The 24,020-nt window shown below is 39.8% G+C and overlaps 1 protein-coding gene across 3 annotated transcripts in view; it reads right to left on the reverse strand.

Moving 5' to 3' along the window:
• Positions 1–16,855: 16,855 nt before the first annotated feature.
• Positions 16,856–24,020, reverse strand: part of ZMAT4 (zinc finger matrin-type 4) — a 328,792-nt gene continuing 321,627 nt past the window's right edge. For all 3 annotated transcript variants that reach the window (XM_088793577.1, XM_088793575.1, XM_088793576.1), the window contains one exon: positions 16,856–23,272. In XM_088793577.1, coding sequence (XP_088649703.1) covers positions 23,257–23,272 — 16 coding nt within the window. In that variant the 3' untranslated portion in view covers positions 16,856–23,256. The remainder of the gene's footprint in view (positions 23,273–24,020) is intronic.

Genomic DNA, 24,020 nt, shown 5'->3' on the forward strand with positions numbered 1-24,020 from the left:
TCCAATATGGAAAGAAAAACTATTTTTATGTAAATGAAGGATAGGATTAAAAAAATAGCTTTAAGACTGAAAATTCTCAAACACGATTGTAAACAAGGCAGGTGCTGAGGGCAGCTGCTGAGCTTTTTTCCAAGATTTTTAGATTTCTTCATTTGTTTAGCTTGATCCAAATGTGCCTAGCTACTGGGTTCACCCCATGTTTTCTCATCCTGGGGTCAAGCATCATAATGGAGAGGAAAGGCCTCTGGGAGACAGCAAAGAGAGCTGGGTTCTAGGAGCTGCTCTAGCCCACGGGCCTTTGGCAAGATACTGGGGTCTCATTTCCCTTATCAGTAAATGAGAGACTTAAGTTAATTCACTCTCAAGCAACTGCACCTCAAGGGGACCATGGAACCAGGCCACCCCAGTGGGAGGAATATTTCATCGCTGGCATTGTTTAGAGTTACTGGTGCATGGATAATCAAAAGCTGACTAGCTGTTATTCCTTTTTTATTGTTTGGAAGTTATTTCCAGATAATGCACCTCTTATTGCCCACCCCAGGGGTGGGAGGATCAGACCACTCCCTCTCTGCCCACCACCTGCCTCCAAGTCGTTTTCAGTTCCCTAAGTTGGCAATTTTTCTTTTCATCATCAACATTTAAAGGTTTCTCTGTTTCTCCCCCATTATTTTCCTGCTGGACTGGGAGAGATAACAAACCAGAACTGTGTTGGGTTACCAGCAAAGACATGATCTTGCAAATTGGCAGGGAAAGAGGCGTGTGTTAGCTTGCCAAATGGTGAGTGTTATTGAAAGACGTAAAATACTCCATGACTTTGATTATGTGGAGAAATGGCTTGACACAAACACTAACTGCCAGCCAAACAGAGGAAGTGACAGCTGATCCATTAGGCCTTCTTAGTTTCCAAGCATGAAGGTTCTTGTTTGGTCTCCTGTGGCTTATTCAGAATCTGGCCTGAAGTGTTAATTTGCAACCTGCTAAGAGCACTGTGAACTTGGATAAATACAGATAAATGCAAGTCAACATGTTTTAAAATGTCCTTTTCCTTGTTTTGTTGATTTCCCTCCAAAGGGTATAGTATTTCCGAAGAGCTCAGAAGTTGCATCTTTCATTACTCGTGCATGACTTTTACTAGCCTTGAGGGCCGTGACCAGCCCTGAGTGCTTAGGGACAGCACACTGAAGCCTGCGCTGCCATGGCTACAGAGAATGGGAGTGCAGAGGTCCAAGGATGGAAAACCTAAACACTTGGGTGATTTTAAGAGCGGGAAGACAATCTTTGTGATAGGGAGTCCACTGTCTTCCCTTAATGGTGGCATTTTGGAATAAAATTGCTCTTCTTTTTTAATAAAAGGACAAAAAACCTCAGAAATGGAGCAATCTCATGTCAGTGTTGACTCCCATTCACCTTTTCTCTGACCCACCCCAGACCTTGGAGATGATTTGCTCAAGATTCACTGTGTAGAGAGGGAAAAGGAAGAAAGATAGAAGAATGTGCAGGAAAATTCAAACCCCACTGTCAATACTCTAACCTCCAATCTAGCAGTTCTTTTCTTCTTCCCTCTTTATCTCTTGGATATTTCAACATTTTTGGTTTGGCGGTCTCATTTTCCATCCAGGTAAGCCTTAACTTATCCATTCTCTCATCTATTTCAACGTCATTCCATTTTTGCTCAGACCTGAAGATACCCTCCCTTCAGTCACTCTTTGTTTCAGAGCTATACCAGAGTTTCAAATCCCTGAGATAACTATGGGCAATGACCTCAGAGCCCATGGCAATACTTACACATGTGGAGAAGTTAGACACCATTGCTGAGCCTGTGATGCCAGGCTCAGGATGAGAAGGGAATGAAGGATAACGGAGGAGGGAAGATGAACTCAGGGGCCAGCACCCCCTCTTACCCTAGGAAAGAAGCCTGACCTAGCACGGGGGCTTGGAGGACCAGGGATGTCCATGGACTTAGGCCAACCAAGGACTTATGGAGCAAGGGAATTACTAAGATCTCCAGGCTGTTGTGCTTTTGAGAACAAACAGTTCTTTGGGAGAAAGTCCTTGCAGGCAAAGAATCTTTAAACAAGGTAGCATCTGTATTCAACAAGTTTTTATTGAGCTCTCATGATGTGCCAGGTGCCATGCTGGGCAGAAAGTTGCACATGATGGAAGAGGTCCCTACTCGCATGGAGCTTACATGCTAGTGCAGAAGACAATTCAACAAGCCATTAAATACAAGTGCGACGTGTGGTACAAAACAGGAGATACAAGAGTCTGGTGGAGCATATGTTGGTAGAACATCTTGACCTTGTTAGGAAATCAGAAAACGGTTCTAGAATGTCCATCAAGGGAAAGCACGGGATAGAGTAACAAATGGGTTTGAACACCACCAAGGCACACCCTCTACTGCTATCAAAGGTCAGGCTTGCCTGTCTGAATTGGCCTTGTCTAGATTCAAGGTGCCACTTCCAGGGTGCATAACTTTAACCTGTGATGCCTTTGCTGACACTCACATGTTCCCATTTACAAGAGGCACCTGCATCTAATTCAGTCCAGAGCGGTGCCAACTCTCACAATATCATCTCAAGGGTAGAGGCTGCAAGAACCAATGCCTACAAACTAATTTTTGAAAACAATCAATATAAACCATATTTGCAGTGTCACATTGTTTCAAATTAAATGTTACATTAATCCACAGCAGATGACTAAGGAAGGACAGGAGGAAAGTACTGTCAACTTCATGCCTTTCACAGAATCATAGATGTCAGAGCCCAGGGGATTTTTAGAGAGGATTTAGCCCAGTGGTTCTCACCGAGGGTGGGGTCTTCTTATCTGAAGGTCTAGCAAAGCTCTTTCAAGTTCATATCCTGCTGATGCCCCACCCCAGTTCTCATACATTTCAGTGGGTGTGGGGGAGGGTGCCTGGCATTATATTTAGAACATGATCCTCAGTAGATTCCAGCATATTTCTGATAGTTCCCTCCACCGCCGCTCCCCTGCCCCACATGGAGAACCACTGATCTAATCCCGTTCCTCACTTTATAGACTGTGTGGGACAACAAAGGTTAAGTGACTATGTTGTACTTCTCTTGGTAGTAAAGCTGGAACTGGAACACAGCTCATAATATTTTATTGTTTTCTCATGCCTTGGGGTCCTAAGGCAGGACTAGCTTTGTGGTATGCCACCCCCTGCCCCTGCCAGGTTTAATTGCCAGCTGGTCTTTCTAGTCACAGCAGCCAACATGGGGTGTGCCTCAGTTCGCTGGAGTGGCCTGGACCCAGGTACAGGAGGGAAATGCCCCTCAAATCCTGGCCTGCCTTAATACTGCCGAAGCTATGAGTCTTTGCAGCTGGGGCAGAGGAGGAGCCCCTGTGTCTGTCTAAGGAGTCCCTCAGTGCTGGAAACCCACACAGGACCAGCCCTTGGGTACAACGAAGGGCTGCGTGAACAGGACAGAGAGGCACATCGCTAACCTTCAGAAAAGGCATGGGGGCAGGAACTGGAGATGCCAACATTTTTCTGAAACTGGATGTCAGTAAAAGACTCCTTTTCTTTTGATCTGCTTCATAAGGAAATGTTAGAAACTGCAGAAGGGCCAGGAGTAGGCCAGGGAAATTTGACACTCTAATTATTTTCATCTCAGTATACCAATTCAAAAATAATTTGTATTTTAAAGGAGAAGATATTTCTCAAGTGAAGAGGAAGTCTTAATTATGACAGTGTGAATTATTCAAAATAGATGGATTTCCTGCTAATTCTTAGTTACCACCATCCCATCTACCCACCCTCTGCTCTGGAAAAGTGAGGACCTACTGGGGGCAGGGAAGGCAGACATGTGGGGTGCATCACTGTGGAGGATCCCATAGCCTAAGAGCCAGTGTGAGTTCTCCCAAAACCCCAATGAAGGAGGAAAGCCTGGGAAGAGAGAAGAATGTGAACACAGGGAGGGAGGCTGCCGGGCTGGAAACGAACTCTTGTGCAGCCTTCCTTAAGCATCCATGGGGGAGTGGTTCCAAGACCCCCTCCCCTAGATACCATAATCCGTGTATTCTCAAGTCCCTTATATAAAATGGCATAGTATTTGCATATAGTCTATATTCATCCTCCCATATATTTTAAACTATCTCTAGATTGCTTATAATACCTGATACAGTGCAAATACAGTGTACATGGTTGTTATACTGCATTGTTGAGGGAATAATGCCAAGAACAAAACTCCGTACATGTTCTGTACTGAGGCAACCATCATAGGCCTAACTACACAGTACACATCAAAAACAAGGTAACATTTTTTCCAATATTTTTAATTTGTGGTAGGTTGAATTCATGGATATCAAACTTTTGCATAGTTTACCTCAGGCTCCTACAGTCTCTGAATTATCTCAAAAGTCCTACTCTGATCTGCGACTTAAGGGAGGAGATCAGCACTTATGGCCCACAGCCCAAATCTGGCCCGCCAACATTTTTTGTGGAGCCTGCAAGGTAAGAACGGTTTTTATATTTTTAAAAGGTTGAAAAATATCAGAAGAATAATGTTTCATATTATGTGATAATTATATGGAATTCCAAATTTCAGTCTTCATAAATGAGATTTTATTGAGCACAGCCATGCTATTGCACATGGCTGTTTTCATGCTACAACAGGAGAACTGAGTAGTTGCCAAAGAGACTGTATGACTCATACATCCTAATGTATTTACTGTCTGGCCTTTCTGTCCACTGATATAGGGGTTAAAATGAAGAGAAATACCTTAATGGGAAGAGGATTTGTCTCTATCCTTCTAAGGCTGGGGTTTCGGAGGGGGGGGTCTCCCAGGTCAATCCCTCATGTCTAAGTCTGTGTGTATCCTTTCATGTCACCAATATCAACTTTTGTTCTGCATGCTCCTTCCATCTAACAAGAGGTGATGACATCAGTTTTTAGTACTGAAACAAAAGAGAAAAGAAGGCCATCCTAATGCTTACAACTACAGGATGATTAGACCCTCCACATCAGGAAACAGCCCAAACTGCGCTTGAGAAATTTGTAGCAGGCGAACGAATTGGGATATTTTGAATATATTCTGATGTTCTATATGAAACAGAAGGATAAACATGAGAAAGGCCAAGTGGTTTAACGAACTCTACATTATCTCTAGCTCTGACCTCCTCACCAATCCTCAAGTCAACAACAAACCTCCAGATTAGGCCTCCAGTCACATGTGATTTAGGTGCCATCAAGTAAGACAGTGAGCGTGGGACTGGGAAAAAGAAGAACCACTTTGATACTAACTCTCTATGTGTCCTTGAAAAATAATAACTGCAATTATAAGTGTGATTCTTTGTTGAATGACCGCTAGGCTCATTCTCTCGTAAGAATCCTGTAAAACAAGTATCATTAGTCTCATTTAACAGATAAGAAGACTCAGGCTGAGTCATTAAATCCACTGCCCAAGGTCACTTTTCTAATAAGTGATGGAATCCAGATTTATTGAATTCCAAGGACTGTGCTCTTATTATAATAAAAAACTTGTTTCCTCTCTGCTCTTTAGTTTCCATATTTATAAAACTAGAAGATTATATAAATTCACTTCAAGACTCTATGTCAGCAAAATAAATTCTGTTGACCCTGAAACCCTTAAAATTCTGTTTGGTTACTTAGTAAAGCATCAAGATATGCATTTTCTATGCGCTGAACAAATCCACACAGGTCTTGGGGAAACAGCAGTGACCCAGACAGATTTTATTGCTGCCTTTGTGGGACTTTCAGTCTAGTCCAAGCTGGGTTTCTCCCTGTATGTTGGATTAGGGTTTCAGATAATTCTTCTGGAATAGATGGAATAGAAAGAAGGTATTTATCTGAAAGTAAGTGAAAACATTCATGAAAGAAGAGATTTTTCCAAAATTCTGCTTCTCATGCTCACTAAAAGAGTGTGCTCAGTACTTTGTGTTTTCTGAGCTTCTAATTGGGTACTATGCCAGACAGGACTTATATCCTTCTGGGAACACTGAGAACTGGAGACAAGGAAAGGAGGGGCCAAAGAGGAAATGAAAAGAAAAGTAAAGGCACGGGGACCCAAGGAGGGAGTTAGCCATGAAAAGCCAAGCCTATGTGGGCACATTCAGGTGAAGACGATTTTATTTCTTTAAAGATGTATTATTCATTTATTTGTCCATTCAATAAACATTTAATTATGCATCCATTAAGTGTCAGATGCATGCCTAGGAACTGGATAGGCTGTTTTATAAAGCATGCTTCAGGCATTATTACATTTTACTGGGGGATGGTGTATATTTATTTTAACTTGTAACACATATTTGTTAGATTGTTGCTGTGTCTAATAAACTATAAACTCTGAATCTGAGGAGAGAATCTCTTGATTCCAACACTTTCAGCCTTCCCTACGTTTCCACTAAACAAACTTTAAATTAAAAAAAGGCAAGTTAAGTTACATTCTCTCTGAAGACAGTAAAATGGTTGAATGCTCTTGTGCTGAGCAAAAGACTGTACAGATGAAACTTTGGGGTAAAGCACCTTGGCCATGTAGATACAGAGGAGACTTTCAATTCTCCCCGTGTGTGTCCCTCCCTAAGAGACATGGAGCCTCTGTTAACTAGAAAGCCAGAGACCACACCTCTAATGTGAAGCTACTATTTCTGTGGTGGCCAGGCCTTTTCACTCTTTCACACTCTCCCAGCCATACCTGCACTCCTCAACCATTCACTTTTCCTGGGAATTACTCTCTCTTTCTGAGTATGTCCTTTCCGAAAATCAAATTCCCAGTAATGGTCGACATGGGAAGTAAATAAATGGGGATGTCTTGAATCTTGGAATATTAATACAAATTGGTGGAATATAGGAAGAACTATGGGAGCGATACACATTTGAGATTATAGTGTTTCGTTTTCTGAATCTTACAAGGAAAAACAATTATAAAATGTTTTAATATTACAGAAATAAATTCAACTTTCCACAGGCAGATAACTATAGGGTATGCACACATGAATCATACTCTAAACAGCACTATTGAATAGAACTTTCTGCAATAATGGAAATGTTCCAGGTCTGTACTCAGTGCTTATTAAACACTTGAAATGTTACTAGTAAGTACAAATGAGGAACCACATTTGTAAGTTTATTTAATTTACAGCTGCCTGTGGCTGGTGGCTACTGTACTGAACAGACTGAACAGTGCAGGTCTAGAGGGTGCGTACACATTATACAAACACACGCCAGGCACCAAAAATTTGGCTAAAGGTTCTAAACTTCAATATAGCCTTCTGCTTGAGATATAACATGCAAACTTAAATAGATAAAAGCTGGAGAGGTAAGAATTTTTATTCTTTTTGAGGGCAAACAGCAATCTCTAAAAGCTCTTGCCCCACTTAAGAATGAGTAACAATAAAGAGAAAATAAACATTGGGCCCAAGACTATATTTTGAGATATAAAAGAGAAAACACATATATTTTTCATTATCTAGCTCAGGAAACAAAATTATATTTTGAAATATATTACTTCGTGTTACTTATATTCTCTGTAATACTCAAGAAGAAGAACACTGTAAAAGGAAAGTTGAAAGATGACGTAGCTGTTGAGACAACAAACTGAGATGAAAAAATAGGTAGCTGAAATTCAGAAAGAAATATAGAAAAGTTGTTAGGTGAAATAAAGATTATAGACAATTGAAATGCAATCATAGAACTGCAATCTATATTAGAAGTCCCAAAAGACAGTACTGCTAAAAAAAAAAAAAAAAAAAAAAAAAAAAGTCGAAAGAGCAAGATCTGGAGGATGAATTTCCAAAGCTCCATTTGACTGCAGATAAAAAAAAGGAAAAAAATGAAGAGATGCAAACAATTAAGCTTACAATGAATCAATGGAATAGAAGCAACAAACAAATACATAATCAGAGACAAACATTCATGAATATAAAGACAGACCCACTACACAGATTGAAAGGGGTCACTGACAGCTAGTAAAGAGTGAAAAGAAAACAAGAGCCAGATTCTTATACTATCTTAATAAAAGACATAAACTTGCATTTCAAGAGTTGTTCAAAACCTCCAAGAGTTTTCAGACAAATCTACCTCTCTTCCCCGAAACCCGAAAGAAAAGTGGGTGACATATGAAAGAATTGCAAAGATTAATATTTTTGTAAAGTACCTTAATGTCACACTTGGTTGTCAACTGTGTACATGCACCTTCCAGCCACAGACCTTTCTACTTATCTGTTCCTGGATGTATAGAACAGAATTATTCTTAAAGTAATAAGTGCTTTAAAATTAATAATTTAATAAGGTAATTAAAATATTAATATGTTTGAAAGGAAGTAACTGTTTTTCTTTCTCAGTATTTCTTCAGTAACATTTTTCCATGTTAAAATATGAATGATATTGCCGCTCCAGTATTTTTTTCCACAGATTATTCAAGGTAATTACTTTTTGAGCCCTTCATAAAAACTACATTTTTTAACAATAGTCAGAAATTGGTTAAAATAGGCTATAATTTTTCATAGTTATCTTTTATGATTGTTAAAACGGTTAAACTTTTACATCTCATGGTAAAACTAGATCAAAAGATTCTTAAGGTCAAATTCTTTGTTTTAGTCTGGTTTAGAGTCTACACTGTGCTTTGTAGGAACTGATCTCGTGGGAATTAATAGTAATTTTTATATGCCTTAATAACTTGCACTTTCAAAGTAATGAATTGCATTATTTAAACAAAAATACGTTGAATTTTGTTTATTTTCCAGTACCCCTTTTCGGGAAACCCTGAATTTATGAGTTCTGGTACAGCATCTCTTTGACAGTAGTGACAATCTCTAAGCACTGTCTTAAGCTGTCTCCATGATTTGCCCAGTTTCCTTCATCCCATAGACCCCACCTCCTGAATCTCAGACCACAGGGGTAAGCGGAGCCAGGCCCGGCCAATCCTCCCTGAGACTGTTTATAAAAATTTAAATGGCCAAGGAAGAAGTTCTGCTGGGGCTGTCAACAGTCAGCTTCTCCTCTGGTCTCCACGAAGAGACCCTGTCTGTGGTATGAAACAAGTAAGGAGGGATACTGATGAAGAAAGCTGGGAAAGTGCTGAGCGCAGCGCCTCTGGGCCCAGACCCTGCGGCGTTTCCTGGGCTTCTAGTTGCTAGTACCTCAGAATTTCTTCTTCTCGGCCCAAGAAGTTCTCTTTTTGGTTATGTTGATTTGAATTGGCTTTCTGCCACCTGCCTAATACAAAGAAACCTGACCAATAATTACATAAATAAGTGAAATTGAAAAAAAAACTATACATAAATTTAGATTTTTAAGTTTTTGTTAGTTGGTTAGAAAGAGGCGCCTATTATTACAGTTATTTAATTTACTATCTACTCTCCCAGGTGCCTAGCACTACATTTTCATGTTATTTTATAATTGTCTATTGATACAGGTATCTCTCTTGATAATCCATTTTTATGTAGCCAATTATTCCAATAGTAAGTGGTTTAAAATGATCATTTTATTTTATCTCACAATGTAATGGTCAGAAATTCTGACAGGGCTTGCTGCGCAAACCCTTTCCTCCATGTGGTATCCACAGGATCACTTGGTCGTATTCTGCTGGCAGCTGGATGGGTCTGTTAAGTGAAGACAGTTTCACTCACATGTCTGAACTTGATGGGGCTGACTGGAAGCCTGCACTCAGCTGGGTGCCTCTGCGACCCCATGGGGCTTCACAGTCTCTCCATGCAGAGCACTCAGGTTTCCCAGTAGAGTAGTGAGACTTCTTACCTGGTGGCCCAGGGTTCTGCCAGAGAAAGGAACTAGGAACTGCCCGTCTGTAAGACCTGGACCCCAAACTGGTACTGTATCGTGTCTGTCATATTCTAGCGGTCAAAACCAACCTAGATTCAAGAAGAGGAACGGTATAAAAGAATTTGTATCTTCTTTTATCCTCTGTACCTAATTGAGCACCTCAAGAGCAAGAAATGTGCCTTATTGATCCCTATGCACCCCTCCATTACACATCAGACCAGAAACATTAGTATAAACGCTAGAGAAGAACGTTTCTTGAAAACATCTGTGAATGGCTATACTAGACCTGGAGTGCCCACCTTTCAATTCTTGTTAGGTGAAAAAACATACAAAAATATGTGGTTAAACTATTGTCAATAAAAAATCAGACTAGAATTATCTTTCCTCTCCATTAGATCTCAGAATATAACTGAACAATGTTCACAGCAGGGTTTTCTTAGAGCGGGCTAAGAGGATGGAACAACTTTGATGTAAACCATGCTTATTTCTTAAATTCATATTGGGGGGATTAAATACTGCTTAATTTTTTTACATCAATAATTAAGAAAATATAATTTTATGTATATTCTTAGAAAAACTTAAAGGTCACCATTATAAAACCTAAATGCAATTTAAATTACAAATAGCTAGAGGAAAAGAAAGCAAACACAGTACATATAACTCAGAGAAAGAAAACAAGGAAGGAAAATAAAAAGAAGCATGAAGGAAGCCCTTCACATTTGCCTCTATTTGGTCAGCTCAGGCAATAGGGAGAAGTCATCGGATAACTCCCTATAAATGTGGGGAAGTGTACAGAAACCATGCTTGTGCAAGCCCATGGTAGACTGTTGGTTTAAGACTGAGGTGAACCGAGGAGGTCACTTACCTCACTTTTAGGGTCATCAACACATTTACAGTGTGTACAAATCTGCTGTATCTTAGGCAGAGATGCCCAATATAATGTGTACATAGGCAAGGGGGAGAATTCTCCCTGATGTCATAACTCTGAAGGGTGGTTTTTCTCTCCTTTTTGTTGGAAATATACCTGGGCTTCAGGTTAAACACTCTTCTAATTGGTTAAGGATTATAAACGTCTTGGAGCCTTGTATATTCTTCTGGGTTTTCCCATGGGTCTTGTTTCCCAAGTTCTTGAATCTCAGTGGCACATAAATCATCCTCAGGGCCTGACTTGGCAACCTCTCATTTCTTTGCCTCATTTTACTCAGGTGCAGAGTGATACACTCTAAGAACTCTACAGCTGGATGGGAGGAGGGACGTCACAAGGACCGGGTTGGTCTTAGAGAAGGATGCTGCAGCCTGAAGGTGAGGACATGTCTGCCAACAAGTCTCTCTATCTCCCTGATTCATTTTGAAGAGACTGACCAAATTCAGTGGGCACGTGTTAGTAATGGTTTTGTTAATTACTTCTCACCATCTGCCATCTGTATTCCGTGTCTGATAGCCTTCATGTTTCCAAGACAACAATGACTCCCCAACAACAAATAAATGGAAATAACCAATTTTCTATCTTCAGCCTTTCATAGAAGTCACATTAGGTACTTTTAGAAGAAGATTAATGAGGTCTATCTAATTTTCTTTTGCCAAAGTTACTACATTTAACAGACTTTCCTCATTGAAAGAGCACATGGATGATCTGTAGCTTTCTGCAAATGTGTGAAGAACTAACTCATTGTTCCAGATATTCCAAAGACTGATTAAAGCCTTAAGATACTTAAGGTATTGCTGACTCATTGATAGTTTGACCTAGCTTGCAATATTTCACAAACTACTAGAGAAAATTAGCATGACAGGTTATTATTTTTGTGTGTGAACAGAACACATTGGTCTTCAAATCAAATAGAAAGCATTTCATTTATGTGTTTGAGAGCTTCACATTACTTTAGTACAATTCTGTTGGCCCCTCAGTACAATGAACAGTTACAATTTTCTATGTATACAAATTCAAATACCAATTATGTGATTAATAAATGCACTTCTAATTAGAACTTTGAGTTTGTGACAGTCAAACTCAGGTTAACTTCTCCTGAACCTGTGAGAATGTTTCTGTACTGTATTTTTAGCCTCTGAAATACATTGAAATAAGACTTATAATAGCACAGAATGTTACCAACAAAATAGGCCCATCTTTTGTGTGTTAAGAGTGGACCAAAAAGCCTAAGTTAGCACCTGCAGGGAGCCGCTACCCACCTGTCCCTCTTGGCTGCACTAATTCCCCAGGGCAGTCCCTTGCTAGGACATTGTTTATCACCAGCTTTGTGCCCACTGAGGCAGACCTTGCAATACCTGCATCATCTGATTGTTTTGGCTTCTGAGCACCTTGGCTAAGTTTACCACCCTGCCTATATAGACCAGAGCAGACATCGGCCATTCACCCTCTCACTGGCAGTTGTGGGCAGAGGTCCTTCATGTCCCAGGGGCAAAACTCCTCAGAGTATAGAGAAATCTGAAATAAAATTGGAGTGGCATGCAACTATCTGATAGACTTCTGTGGATGTTTTGGGAAGCTGGTTTCCCTCTTGGAGCCCCTGCTCTGGGGGTGGTTTGCTTCATCTCCTTGGCACTGCCTCTTGTGAGCTTCTATGTTCTAGTCTGTTTTCCACCTTTCTGCTCAGCACTGTCTTCTGCTCTGTGTCCAATCTTGGCACTCAGCCTTGCTCGGTTTCTGCTCAGTCTGGGGCTGGCAGGTCATAGTCACCTAGTCCCTGCTGTCTGCTCCAGATTCACCCAAACTGGGTTCCCTTTTTGGTGCCCTCCCTCAGATACCAGCTGAGGAGCCAGGCCAACCCCAGACAGCTCATTTGTTATCTGGACCAGCTCTTGATGTATTCTTTTTACCTGGATGCCGGATCTCAGTCCCTCTCTTTCCAGCCTCTCCCTGGCAACTTTTGACTTGCCATGTGGTCTTCTGCACATATCCATATTCAGGCAGTGCCCCACCACTGAATAGAAATACTTTTCCAAATGACACCTGATGTTTGCAAGATTGTCTGGAAATTGTGCAATGGCCCTTCTAGCAATTCTTGCTGTGGCAAGCCCTTGTCATCAGCCCAGTCTCCTAGGTGGTCTCTGCCCAGATTCAGCTGCTGCCTTGCTACTATTGAGACATGATCCTGAGGTCCTTGGGTGCCTCACTTGGGAGGGTACCTGAGATGTGAAAACTCTCATCATGCCAAGGCAAGGCCAGTTGTAGGTTTCCACTGCAGAACAGCAATGGTCAGTGCCCAGAAGATTCCCTCCGCATCTCCTTTTCTAAAAGGTCTTGTACGGATAAAGTGGGTACTCTTGGGACAGAAAGTAGGCTCAGGCAGAGTGAGCCAACCCTCTCAGTTTGTCCTGCAGAGAAGGTGGAGCTGCATTTGATGCTGTTTTGATACAGCCAAAGAATAGTGAAGCAACAAGGGCTGGAATGAGCTCACCAGAACAGGGACCTTATGGATCATCTCATACCAATCCTCCACGGTGTGGGCAAGAACAGCCAGGCTTCCGGAAGGCCTTTCTCAGAGGCTCAGAGTTGATGGCAGAACCGGAACTAGAACTCTAGTGCCTGACCCTTCTATAGACCTTGAGAGCAGGGGACGCCTTGGAGGATGACCCAGAGGCACTGTGCAATCTGTTGGCCTGTCCCCAGTGTAGGTGACAATGAGAAAGTTCATTTGTCCATGTGTCCTCTTTAGATTAGTATGAAATTGTTAAAGAAATTTCTGAAAACTCACACTTTCCTCTTTTCTGAAGCTCTGATTTTGCCTGAATTCTGTTTTCTCGCCCCCTTTCTTTTCGTCCTCTGCCCCTCAAGCATAAAACCTGTGCGTAGCTACAGCAGTTTTGCAAAAGCTAGTCCTCCCCTCTTCCCTCCTGCCCAGGAAGTAGAAACTAATATAGTGCTTTAATATTACTAGGCAACATTATTATCATCTGATATGCCAATGTGATAACGGGCAGTTTGCCAACCTTATTATTTTAGAAGAAAATTGGCTTAAGTAATCACCTAAAACATCCTCTTCAAGGGACTTTTTCCCCCCACATAGGAGACAGCACCTATTATTTCCAACTGAGAGGAACAGAAAAAATATTTCCCCTACTAAGTGATACAAGGGATTTGATTCAAGCCTTTGCAGGCCTTCCATTTAAATAGAGCTCCTTTTTAAGAAATAAAAATTCAATGCACGCTCACCAGATTTCAGTGTTGTCAAATATTCAATTTAAACTCTCCCTGTTATTTATATTCTCCAGCCTAACAACCATTATTACACAAGGGAATTTTTTTTTTTTCCCTGCAGAGAGCATTCATGTGATGTGGTGCTGGTGTTATTACCAGAGCAATTCTTGTCTCCTGTATGCTGTGTTCCAAAGCCTTATCTCCATCGTTTCCTTTGTCCCACCCAGCGCCAACAGCAAACAGTGATTTTGTGTCTCTCAATAGTCAGTTTGATTCCAGTAGGATCGATTGGAAGAAGCCAGAGCCTGAAAGCCTTCTGTGGCTTCTGATGTGACAAGTGACCATTCCTGCCTCTCGTGTTTCTCATATGGACATTTCCGAGCATGCCTAAAACCAGGCGAAAGAATGCTGCTCCATTTCTTCTCAAAGAGCTCTGTGGTGTGCGCTGGTTCTTTCTGATTCCAGCCAGGGAGTAGAATGGAACATTCTGTTGGGGCTGTGGCAGGCATTAACAGGATGACTCTTGGAAATGATGGACGGCAGCTGCACATCTGCATTTTTGAGGGCACCTAGGCAGCAAAATATTCTGACCATCACTGCGGCTGGAATGAGACTTTTGCTTCTGCTGCCCTTGAGCTGCATGTTGATTTGATCTTGGATTCAATGCTCTTCCTTCAGTTGTTTTAATCATTAAAATTGCTTGACATATTTGGTTATAAAATTAAAGTGACTTTCTCACTGTAAGCTGAGACCTGGGACATACCGGGCAATCGCACATTCACAAAAATGAAGAATAAGGAGTCAGAGCCATATGATATGATAGGTAAATGAAGATGACACCAGGGCATCACCCTTTGCTAAGGGCACTGAGTAAAAGGCCAGGAAACCCTCTGGACATTGTTGGGAGTTTCTGGTAGTGCAATATTTTGGACAAAGTAATTGCAAACTCCATTTAATGATGCAGGTGGCATCAGTGTTACCTTTATATGATCTAGTCATATTAATTTTTTTGACTTGCTTTAATTCACATTCCTGAAAACTGAAATAATCTTAAAGTAGGAGGTATTACTTCATTATAGTGTACAAGAGTAAAACTGCATCATCACTTTCTTTAATATTACATTGAGTTCCTATTTCATATAGTAACTAGAACCATCTGGTCCATACCCACCCCTCTGTTTTACCCAAGGAAGCTGGGCACAGAGAGTAGAAAGTAGCTTGCTTCATAAAAACTAAATTTCTCTCCTGGCAGAGCATGGCTAAAACTCCATCCTCCTAAATTTCAAATTCCCTTTTTGCTACTGAACCTTGATGACACCTAACTATAGAGTTTCAAATTAAATTTATCTCTGTAAATGATTTCTTTAACTGCGTCAGATAATTGAACCAGTGAAACTATATATTTTTTTTAAAAAGTGTGCAGACCATATAAACACATGTTTCCTTTTATCTTCACTTGTCAGGACTGTCAAGATCCCGTCCTGATGATGACAGGACCAGCAGGAAGAGGGTGGTAAGCTAAGAATGGCTGATGATGCAGAGAGCTTACCAGGAGTACAGGGCCTGTCTCTTCAGAGGAGGAGTCAGTAGTATGGGTCATCAAGATTGAAGGTGCTGGGGAAATAAACAGGACTTCTACTTAGGGACTGGGCTACAGGAATGGGGACCAAGGAGCCAGGTTCTTGGCAGAGTATTCAGCAATGAGACACACGCTGAGGGCTGTATGGAGAGACTGCAGCCTGACATTGTTTGCATATCAGTCTGAATAGCTCAGGTCCATGAGGCTCACTCATTGCTAGGCAGGGCTCTTGTTGGCTTGGGGACTGGGTCAGGTGGGACGCCTAAGCCTCTTGTGTCCCTAACAGGCCTGGGCAGAATAAGCCATCTCCAACCTCACAGGAATTCACTCACCCACCTCGTGCTGAGGCTTCTGGCTGTGCACCTACACATTGCCTGCTTACTAGCACCCATGAGGTTGAGAACGTGAATCAGAGGACAGACTTCTGAGCAAGCACATAGGGAATTCTAATCAGCTAACAAGGAACAAAGCTTCATGGTGCCAAGGGACAGACATATATGGAGTTGGGTGTTTTTTGGTTTTCATGTCCACTTGTAGTTAGCTAACTTTCTGGAGTGGGGGACTCATTTGTAATACACTGATTTATGTAGTGGGTTCAGCTCCAACTCACAATGTTTATGACTCAGCAATGTCTGTCTGACATTTATTACCACTCAAACAGACTGGCAGCCATAAATCCAGCTTCATTTTTACGGTTAAATGGCTCCTATCATGAAACAAAGGAACAAAGGGGAATAATCCATAGCTGTGCTATTCATCCTACATCTTTTTAAAATATAGAAAACAGTGCAGGAATGAATAGGTCATATTGTAATAGATTCTTATTTACATGCATTCATACATGGACACTATGTAGAGATACTGTATAAAAACACATGCTAAACTCTGCTCTGCCGGTGGAAATATGTTGAGAAGCCTCATATCACATTCCTCCATGTTAGAGCAAAACCGATCCTGAGCTCTCCTTGTGAGTTGTAACTGTGGGTCATTGTACGGACTAAAAGCCCAACAGCCTGAGTGACTGGGGCAGAGATGCCTTGGGAGAGGCAGAGCTGGCAGAGATGTTTGAGCCTGGGGGAGTGCAGCAAAAGTGTGACGGAGACAGGTAAACGTGCTGCTCGGAAATTCACGCTGACAGCTGTTGGAACGCTGGGGACTCTGATTTTCTGGGAAGCTGTTCCCTATTGGAGTTATACCAGCAGCCACTCTCTCCCAGATAAGGGTCTAGCTAATGACTTAGTTTTAAAAATGAGAATGATCAATTTAGAGAGATGGGCAAGATAATCTTAAAGGTCCCTTCCAGTTCTCACACTGAACAATTATTAGCTAGTTGGATGGTAAGAAAGAGGGGAGAAGAAGAAATGCATAGTGAATTTATTTAATTTTTACAACTCTTTAAGAAATGAATCATTAACCCCACTTTAAACACTGAGAAACTGAAGTTCAAAAAACTTACATAACTTGCCAAGATCAAGAGCAAATAAATAGCAGAACCATATTCTAAATCCAGGGTTTTTTTTTGTTTTGTTTTGTTTTTTCTCCCGAATCCTTTCCCCTAAAATATACCTTTTGTCTGGAACTTTGTATTCAATAAATAATCACTAAATTATGCATATATGATAAACATAACACATACCGCCTCTTTAGTGCTTGTTATAAAATAAACTGGATTACCAGAATTTGCAATAAGATAGATAGGTACTGGTTTTGGTTTTTCCCTCTGAGGGGTACCCACCTCTATTCGCTGAAGAACTTTGGCTAAAGAAGATAATTGCAAAGGAAAATGATTTGTTCTCTTCAAATCCCAGCAATAAGTCAGATAATGTCAGGCATTTTCTAAAAGTATGAACTATACTCTGTCTTGCACTCAATATCTATAGAGATAAGGCCCTGTAGTAACCACAAGATGTTTTATGATACAAAAACAGATAAGGATCAAGTCCAAGTCCACCCAGAGAGAAGCTCACCATTCATCTGAGAAGATGGGCAATTTCTGAACCAGTGAGTGACTGGAATAAAACTCAAGTATTTAGTTCACTTATACCTTAACACTATCAAAGAAGTAAATGGCTGATGCACTCACTCAGGTGGAACACCCACTTTATTACCTACCCCCATGAGTAGCTTGCAAAGGGTACTTGATTACCTTTCATCACAATTAAACTCTCTACAACTAAAGGACACTGGGAGATGGCAGTTCATTTAAAGATATGGGAGATGGGCTTGTAATTGGCCTTAAATTAAGTGGTAAAGAAGAGGATAATGAAGACAAAGGCTTTAAAATATATATCTAGTCAAGAGTAGAAACGTGTTGGCTTTTAAAAAACTATGTCTCTAAAATGGCAAATGCTCTCCATATATTGACTATATTTTCCAGTTACTAATTACTTTTTTAATAACAGCATGCTCTATTAAAGCAAAAGAGTGTTGGAGAAAAGGACAAGCCACTCCAAAGTTCTGAATATGTGGTCCTCATGGCCAATTAACATGAAAGCCACAAAGTAGATCTAATAAGTGACAAGAATTAATTCAGAAGAAGAAAGGAGGGAAAACTTCAACCATTTGTAAATGCTCCTAAAGCCAACTGTGGACACGTAGAGGTCAGGGGTTGGCTTTTCCCTACACAGTGTGCTCTCCTTGATGCTCTGACAGTTCTGTCTAGAATAACAGTTGCTGTAGATTGCCTTCTTTGCATGACGGCCACCCTTCATTCCATTCTTCTCAGGCTCAATCAAAGAGACTATATTCTTTGACAAAATAGGAAAACATCCCTACTACCTTCTTACATATCTGCAGTGTTAATAATTTCCTTGGAACTAATATTAAGGAGGCTAATCACATCCTTCCATGCTGAGTTCCTTGGAGACCATTTATAGCTAAAGTAATGGACCGATGGGACATGGGGTTGACCCAGCATGGCAACTCTTTGGACTTTCAGTAATAAAATCATTAGCACTAATGTTGTTATGCAAACCCCATGCAGCTATGAAGGCAATTTCAAGAAATATGAGAACATACAATAAGAAATTGACTTCAAAATAGAACATTTGGTCACTGAGTTGGCCACCACAAGGAAGCCTATCTCGCTCATCATTGATGGCCTTAAGAGTCAGAAATGGTAATCATTTGAAGAACGACAATTCAAGTAGAAAATGCGCTGGGAGTTCTCAAAATAGTAAGGATGTAAAGGGGGGATTTATTCTTGTGTATAGTTATTTCACTTTTTTCTTTAATTAAAAATGAATACATTTACCAGCCAAATATACCCCATTGTACATTACTTCAACTTTCTGAAGTTGAATCAGCCCTTATTCATCCTAGTGACCATCTGTGGCATGAGGGAACGTAAGCCTGGACTTGAAACAACCACAATTGATCTGAAAGTTTGGCACATGACAATACTCGTAGTTTGACTGTTCTTCAGAAACAGTGTAACCTGTTAATGATAATAGTTGGACCTGAGGGGACAGGTAAAAACAGATTTTTTTCCCCTTCACTCATATAATCTGAAGATTATACAATGTGGTTTTTAAAGGTCAGAATAAATTGCTAATTAAGTTGAGGCATCTGAAATTAGCAAATAAAACTGCTACTTAGAATAGTGGCTAAGGAGTAATTAATCATATGGGAAAAAATGGCAGCAAAGTAGAGCCAGCAGTAAAATTATTTTTTTTAACTAGTTGCTGTAGAGCCTTCACATGACAGTACTAAGAAACTGTTAGATATTAATGTTTTTTCCTTTCTCTTTAAGTTACACCTAAAAAAAAACCACCAAACAATGTTCAACATTTTTCTAGGAAGACACAAATCAAGGCAGATGTTCACCTGTACAACCCTTCTTACAGGTATTCAGAAATATATGGACTAGCTATGACTTCTCCCTCTATCTTTTACTCAACATGTGAAGGAGTTAAGGGTTACATTATCATAGGCATAAGCTTAAACCCACTCTAATTAATTCTTAAATATAAATCACTGACAATTTTTGGCATTTTAACTATTGTATTACAAAATTACTTAAGACACTCTTTAAAACCAGTGTTGGCACCCCACCACCACCACCACCTTTGAGAATGCCTGCTTCAAAATCTGCTTGAGAAAACATTTTGGTTTTGCTTCTAGGTGCTTTTTGTTTCCTTAGGCACTACATTTGTCAGACTTGAGTTTGATGCTCTCAGTCCATGCTGAGATGCTCAGGCTTTCATTTCACATCAAGATATTTGTGTATTAAATTTAAAGCCAAATGTATCAACATAAATGTTACAATGAAATATCCAGATAGTTAATTTGACAGGCATATCTTAAACTATAAAACAAAGACAGCATTTATATAGAGGTTTATATTTTTAAGCAGCTGACATTTATTAATTAGTCAATCCACACAAACCTATGAGGTAGTTTAGCATGAATTAATTAATTAAGAAGCAGAAAAAGAAAAGATCTGTCTTCACACTAATGTGTTGATCAGATCCTTCTCATTCTGGTCACAAAAGAACAACAATCAATTCTTTGTACAAGCTGGTTAAATGAGCAACGAATATTTAGCTTGGATGGAATGTAGAGACAGTAGTTATTTTATTACCTGACAGTTTAGAAAGGTTATTTTTTTATTGGAGTTCTAATATGCTGTGCTCTCAGTGACCTGTCAGAAACACCTCACTTAAAGATCAACTATGGAAGAGGTGCCCCCTTGACTCCCACTAACCCCCTGCCAGGGCTCAAATTTCCCTATGAGATTATTAACATTTTTCATCTATCTCACATTTTTTGTCTCTTGTTTCATCTCTTGTCTAATAAACTCACTTCAGTAGAAAGGTATAAGGACTCTTGCAGCTCCAATTTATGTTTATATGTCATCTAAGAGGCAGATGAGAAACAAATCCTGTTGGTCTTTGTAGTCAAGTAATTGCAGATGAGAGTTTTATTACCACTTTTATCAGCAAGAGGGATCACTGTAGTCCTCTCCACTTAACAGATTGCTTTATGATCATATTTATTAGTGCACTTGGTTGTGAAGACTCTATATAATCAAAGCTCATTAATTTGGGTTTCACTACCATGGCATTTGTGGCCATGCACACAAGTGCTAGGCTGAAGCTTACCTCTGTACTTAAAGAAAAACTCTTGGCAAAATAAGAGAATTGAAAGACTAGGAGTATTTTATCTCTATAAGAAGTCATAGACTATTTCAACCCCTTAGCAAGTATCCTTTTAAATACAAAAATTTTACTCTAATCTAAGGACACTGTTAGGCTTGTTTGTTATGTTAATTTTGAATCATTTCTCCCTCACTGGAGCAAAACTTCGAAAGGGCAGTAGTTGGTTAGTTTATTTGACGTTACTACAAGTACTCTGGAACTGTGAAAGTACTTTCAAGATTGATAATTTGGATAGTCTCACTCTTTCAAATAAATAGGGTTCTCCTTTAGTTCCCCTGAATTGAGATTTTACAGGCAAACCTGGACTTGCCCTCATCTCTCCCGGAATCTCTGCTGTAGCCCCGTGGCCCTACAGGAACAGCGCAACGAAGCTCAGATCTGCATGGGTCGCTTCTTCTCCTCCAGAATTAATTTTGCTATTTGAAAATATTTACCTTATATTTCACTCCCATTCATTCATAATGAAACTGGGATGTAAGATGTGACCTAATTAAACAAATACAGCCATACCAAAAAAAAAAAAAAAAAAAGACGAACAAGAAGAACAAAAATGACAACAGCTAGCTTCCCAAACAGGGATGTTTTCATTTATATGACGTCCCCAAATAGAAATAACATTCATAGGCTCTTCTTGTTTAAAGCTGAGTATGTCACTACCATGGTAGACTATACTGCATGGGCAAAAATAAGTAAAGAAATTTAAAAACAAACAAAACTTCTGGCAGGGTATTCACTTTCACTTGACAGATTGCCAAAGAGCAACGGTACTTAGATGAGGAATTCTGAAATAATAGGATTATTATATCTGGAAGCTTATCTATAAAAGATTGGCATAGCCTCTCTGTAAAGCAAAAGAGATCTATGTTCATAGGCTCATCTATAGGATATTAAGTTATTAAAACAAAACAAAACAAAACAAAAAACCTGAGGGCATGAGCTCATTCACTAAACACAGAAACAAAGAGAAACAAAGATTTTTTTGTTGTTGTTGTAACTTGGACAGTGCTTATTTTACAGCAGAATTGACAAACAAAACCTTATTTTACACATTTGAACTAAAGTCATCATTGGAGGTTTGTAGTTCTGTTATGTGCTTTCCCAACACAGCAAAACAGATTGCTTTCCATCAAACCCTCCTTCCTTCCCACACGACAGCACGTGGCTGGTGTGGCAGCTTCTCTCTGCAGGCACGGAAACTGGTCACGCTGGCCCCTCCTGAGTGGGCTCTCTTCAAGGGAATGGTGCCAAGTTTCAAACACCTTAATAACAACACTGTGCATTTCTAAGTCATTTCATTTATTGCTCACTGAGCTGTAACCATCTCAGCTCTTTGTGGAAAAACAATAGATCAGAAAAGCCTGGGACCAGGAACTCAATTGCCTGTGGTCACAATGTACAAAAGGCAACCCCAGCCGGAGTACTGAGAAGCATCATGAATAGAAGCTAAATGCCTGGCTTTGCAGCCAGACTGCAGGACACCAAATCCAGTCACGAGAGAGAAGAATTACACCTAGAGAAACAGCTTTATGATTTACGCTGAGACGTTCTGCATCAGAGAGTAACAGGGTTCCAGTCTGCCATGCTGCCCACTGGTGTTCTTTCCAAAGTGATCGAATCTTGGTTCAGCAAGAAGACTTCAGTGAGACACAGAGGAATAGGGGACCTCCCCATACCCAAGGCTGTCATTCTTCAGAATTTACTCCACTGGTTTCCAAATCATCAGTACACCACACTAAAGCCCACAAGTCAGGCCAACTTCGTAAGAAGTATTCATTTATTTTTCTCTTATTCTGGGGTTTATAATTCTTCTTTTGGATGCCTTTGGGAAAACATTTCATCAAGGTCAACTGCTGTGAAGATGTTTTTGCCTAAGAGGATCATCATGCAGGCAAACTAATTCTTTTCCTAAGCTATTATTTTGGCAGCTTGCAAAGAGGACACAGCTTAACTTTGAGAAACTGTTCTTTGAATGATCAGGAAAAAAAGAAAAAAAAAGACGAGGATCCTTCTTCCATTTGCCCTCTTCATTCTCGTTGTTCAGATGGCAAACCTGGCTCACATTTTTTAAGGTGAAATGAGAAGGACCCGTACTTGTGTCCATTATGTGTCTTCTACTAATAGTGATTCTGGTTCTGTGCGTGTTGCCACAGTTAGGTTCAACACGATGAAAAATATGTTTATTTCTTGGTAGAGGGTGGTTTACAGCTCAGTCATCAAGGACTTAATAGAATAATTTTATCGGTTGAGGAAATGTAGAATGAACTGGAGATTTAGATTTTTCTACTGTCTTTAAGTTTGAATGATGTTCCCACTGTTCGCTATAGGGTTATAATTTAGAACATGTGCTAAATAAATTATCAGGAAAGAATTTAAAAATCCAAACATCATAACTTACCACAAAATGAAAAAAAAAAAAAAATAAGAAAGGAAGAAAGAAAGCTCATTTATTCTCCAAAACTAAAATTAGTCATATGTTAATCTGTGAATCCTCATAAGAAATGTTCATTGTTCAAGAAAGAATCCTCCTCTGGTGGTTGATAAGCAATTCTCCAGGGCAGAGAAATCCTGACATTTTTTCTCATCTCTTGATTGATGTTTTCACTACTTATTCTTCAGGCTATAAGACAGAAGGGAACACAGTCTTACCTTCTTTCATAATTACATATTCCAATCTCTCTCTTTCTCTCTCTCTCTCTCTCTCTCTCTCTCTCTCTCTCTCTCTCTCTCTCTTTTTCTCTCTCAATCTCTCTCCACCCACATCATTTTATCCATCAAATTAAAATAAAGCTGAATTTATATGATAAATCTTTTAACTTCTAAATCATCTGTGTATATAATAACTCATTTACTAACGTCATCTCTATGTATATAGAAGAAAATGTATATCTTTACATTGTCAATCTAAACACTAAATTCATTCTGAAAGTTTTAAAAATGAAAATAAATTGATTTTTAGTTACGGCATACTGCATAGATCCACCTCTAAGTTTCAGTATAACTACTTGTAGAAACCTCCTGTTGGGAGGGGAGAACAATATTACAGCATTTTGATTTCAAATTATTACACACCTCATTCTCAATTTATTCAGAATTTTCAGTTAGATAAATAGGAAAACTTGTTTCTGGTTTTACTTTCAAAAGATACTGATTTAAATCAAATAGATAATTGATTTTAAAAATGTTTCCAGTTTGTTTTTCTTTATGGGTTGCAGATATTACCATTTATTGCATGCCTACTATGTGTCAAGAACTTCACATTTATTTTACCTGATAATTTAATCCCTCAAACCACCTTTAATGTGAATATTATTTCTCTCCATTTTAAAGATGAGACTGAGGCTTAAACTGGCTACATTAATGGCACA

The sequence above is a fragment of the Rhinolophus sinicus genome, chromosome 16, assembly GCF_057876585.1.
Source record: "Rhinolophus sinicus isolate RSI-liver-muscle chromosome 16, RSI-T2T, whole genome shotgun sequence".
In the NCBI taxonomy this organism is placed as follows: Eukaryota; Metazoa; Chordata; class Mammalia; order Chiroptera; family Rhinolophidae; genus Rhinolophus; species Rhinolophus sinicus.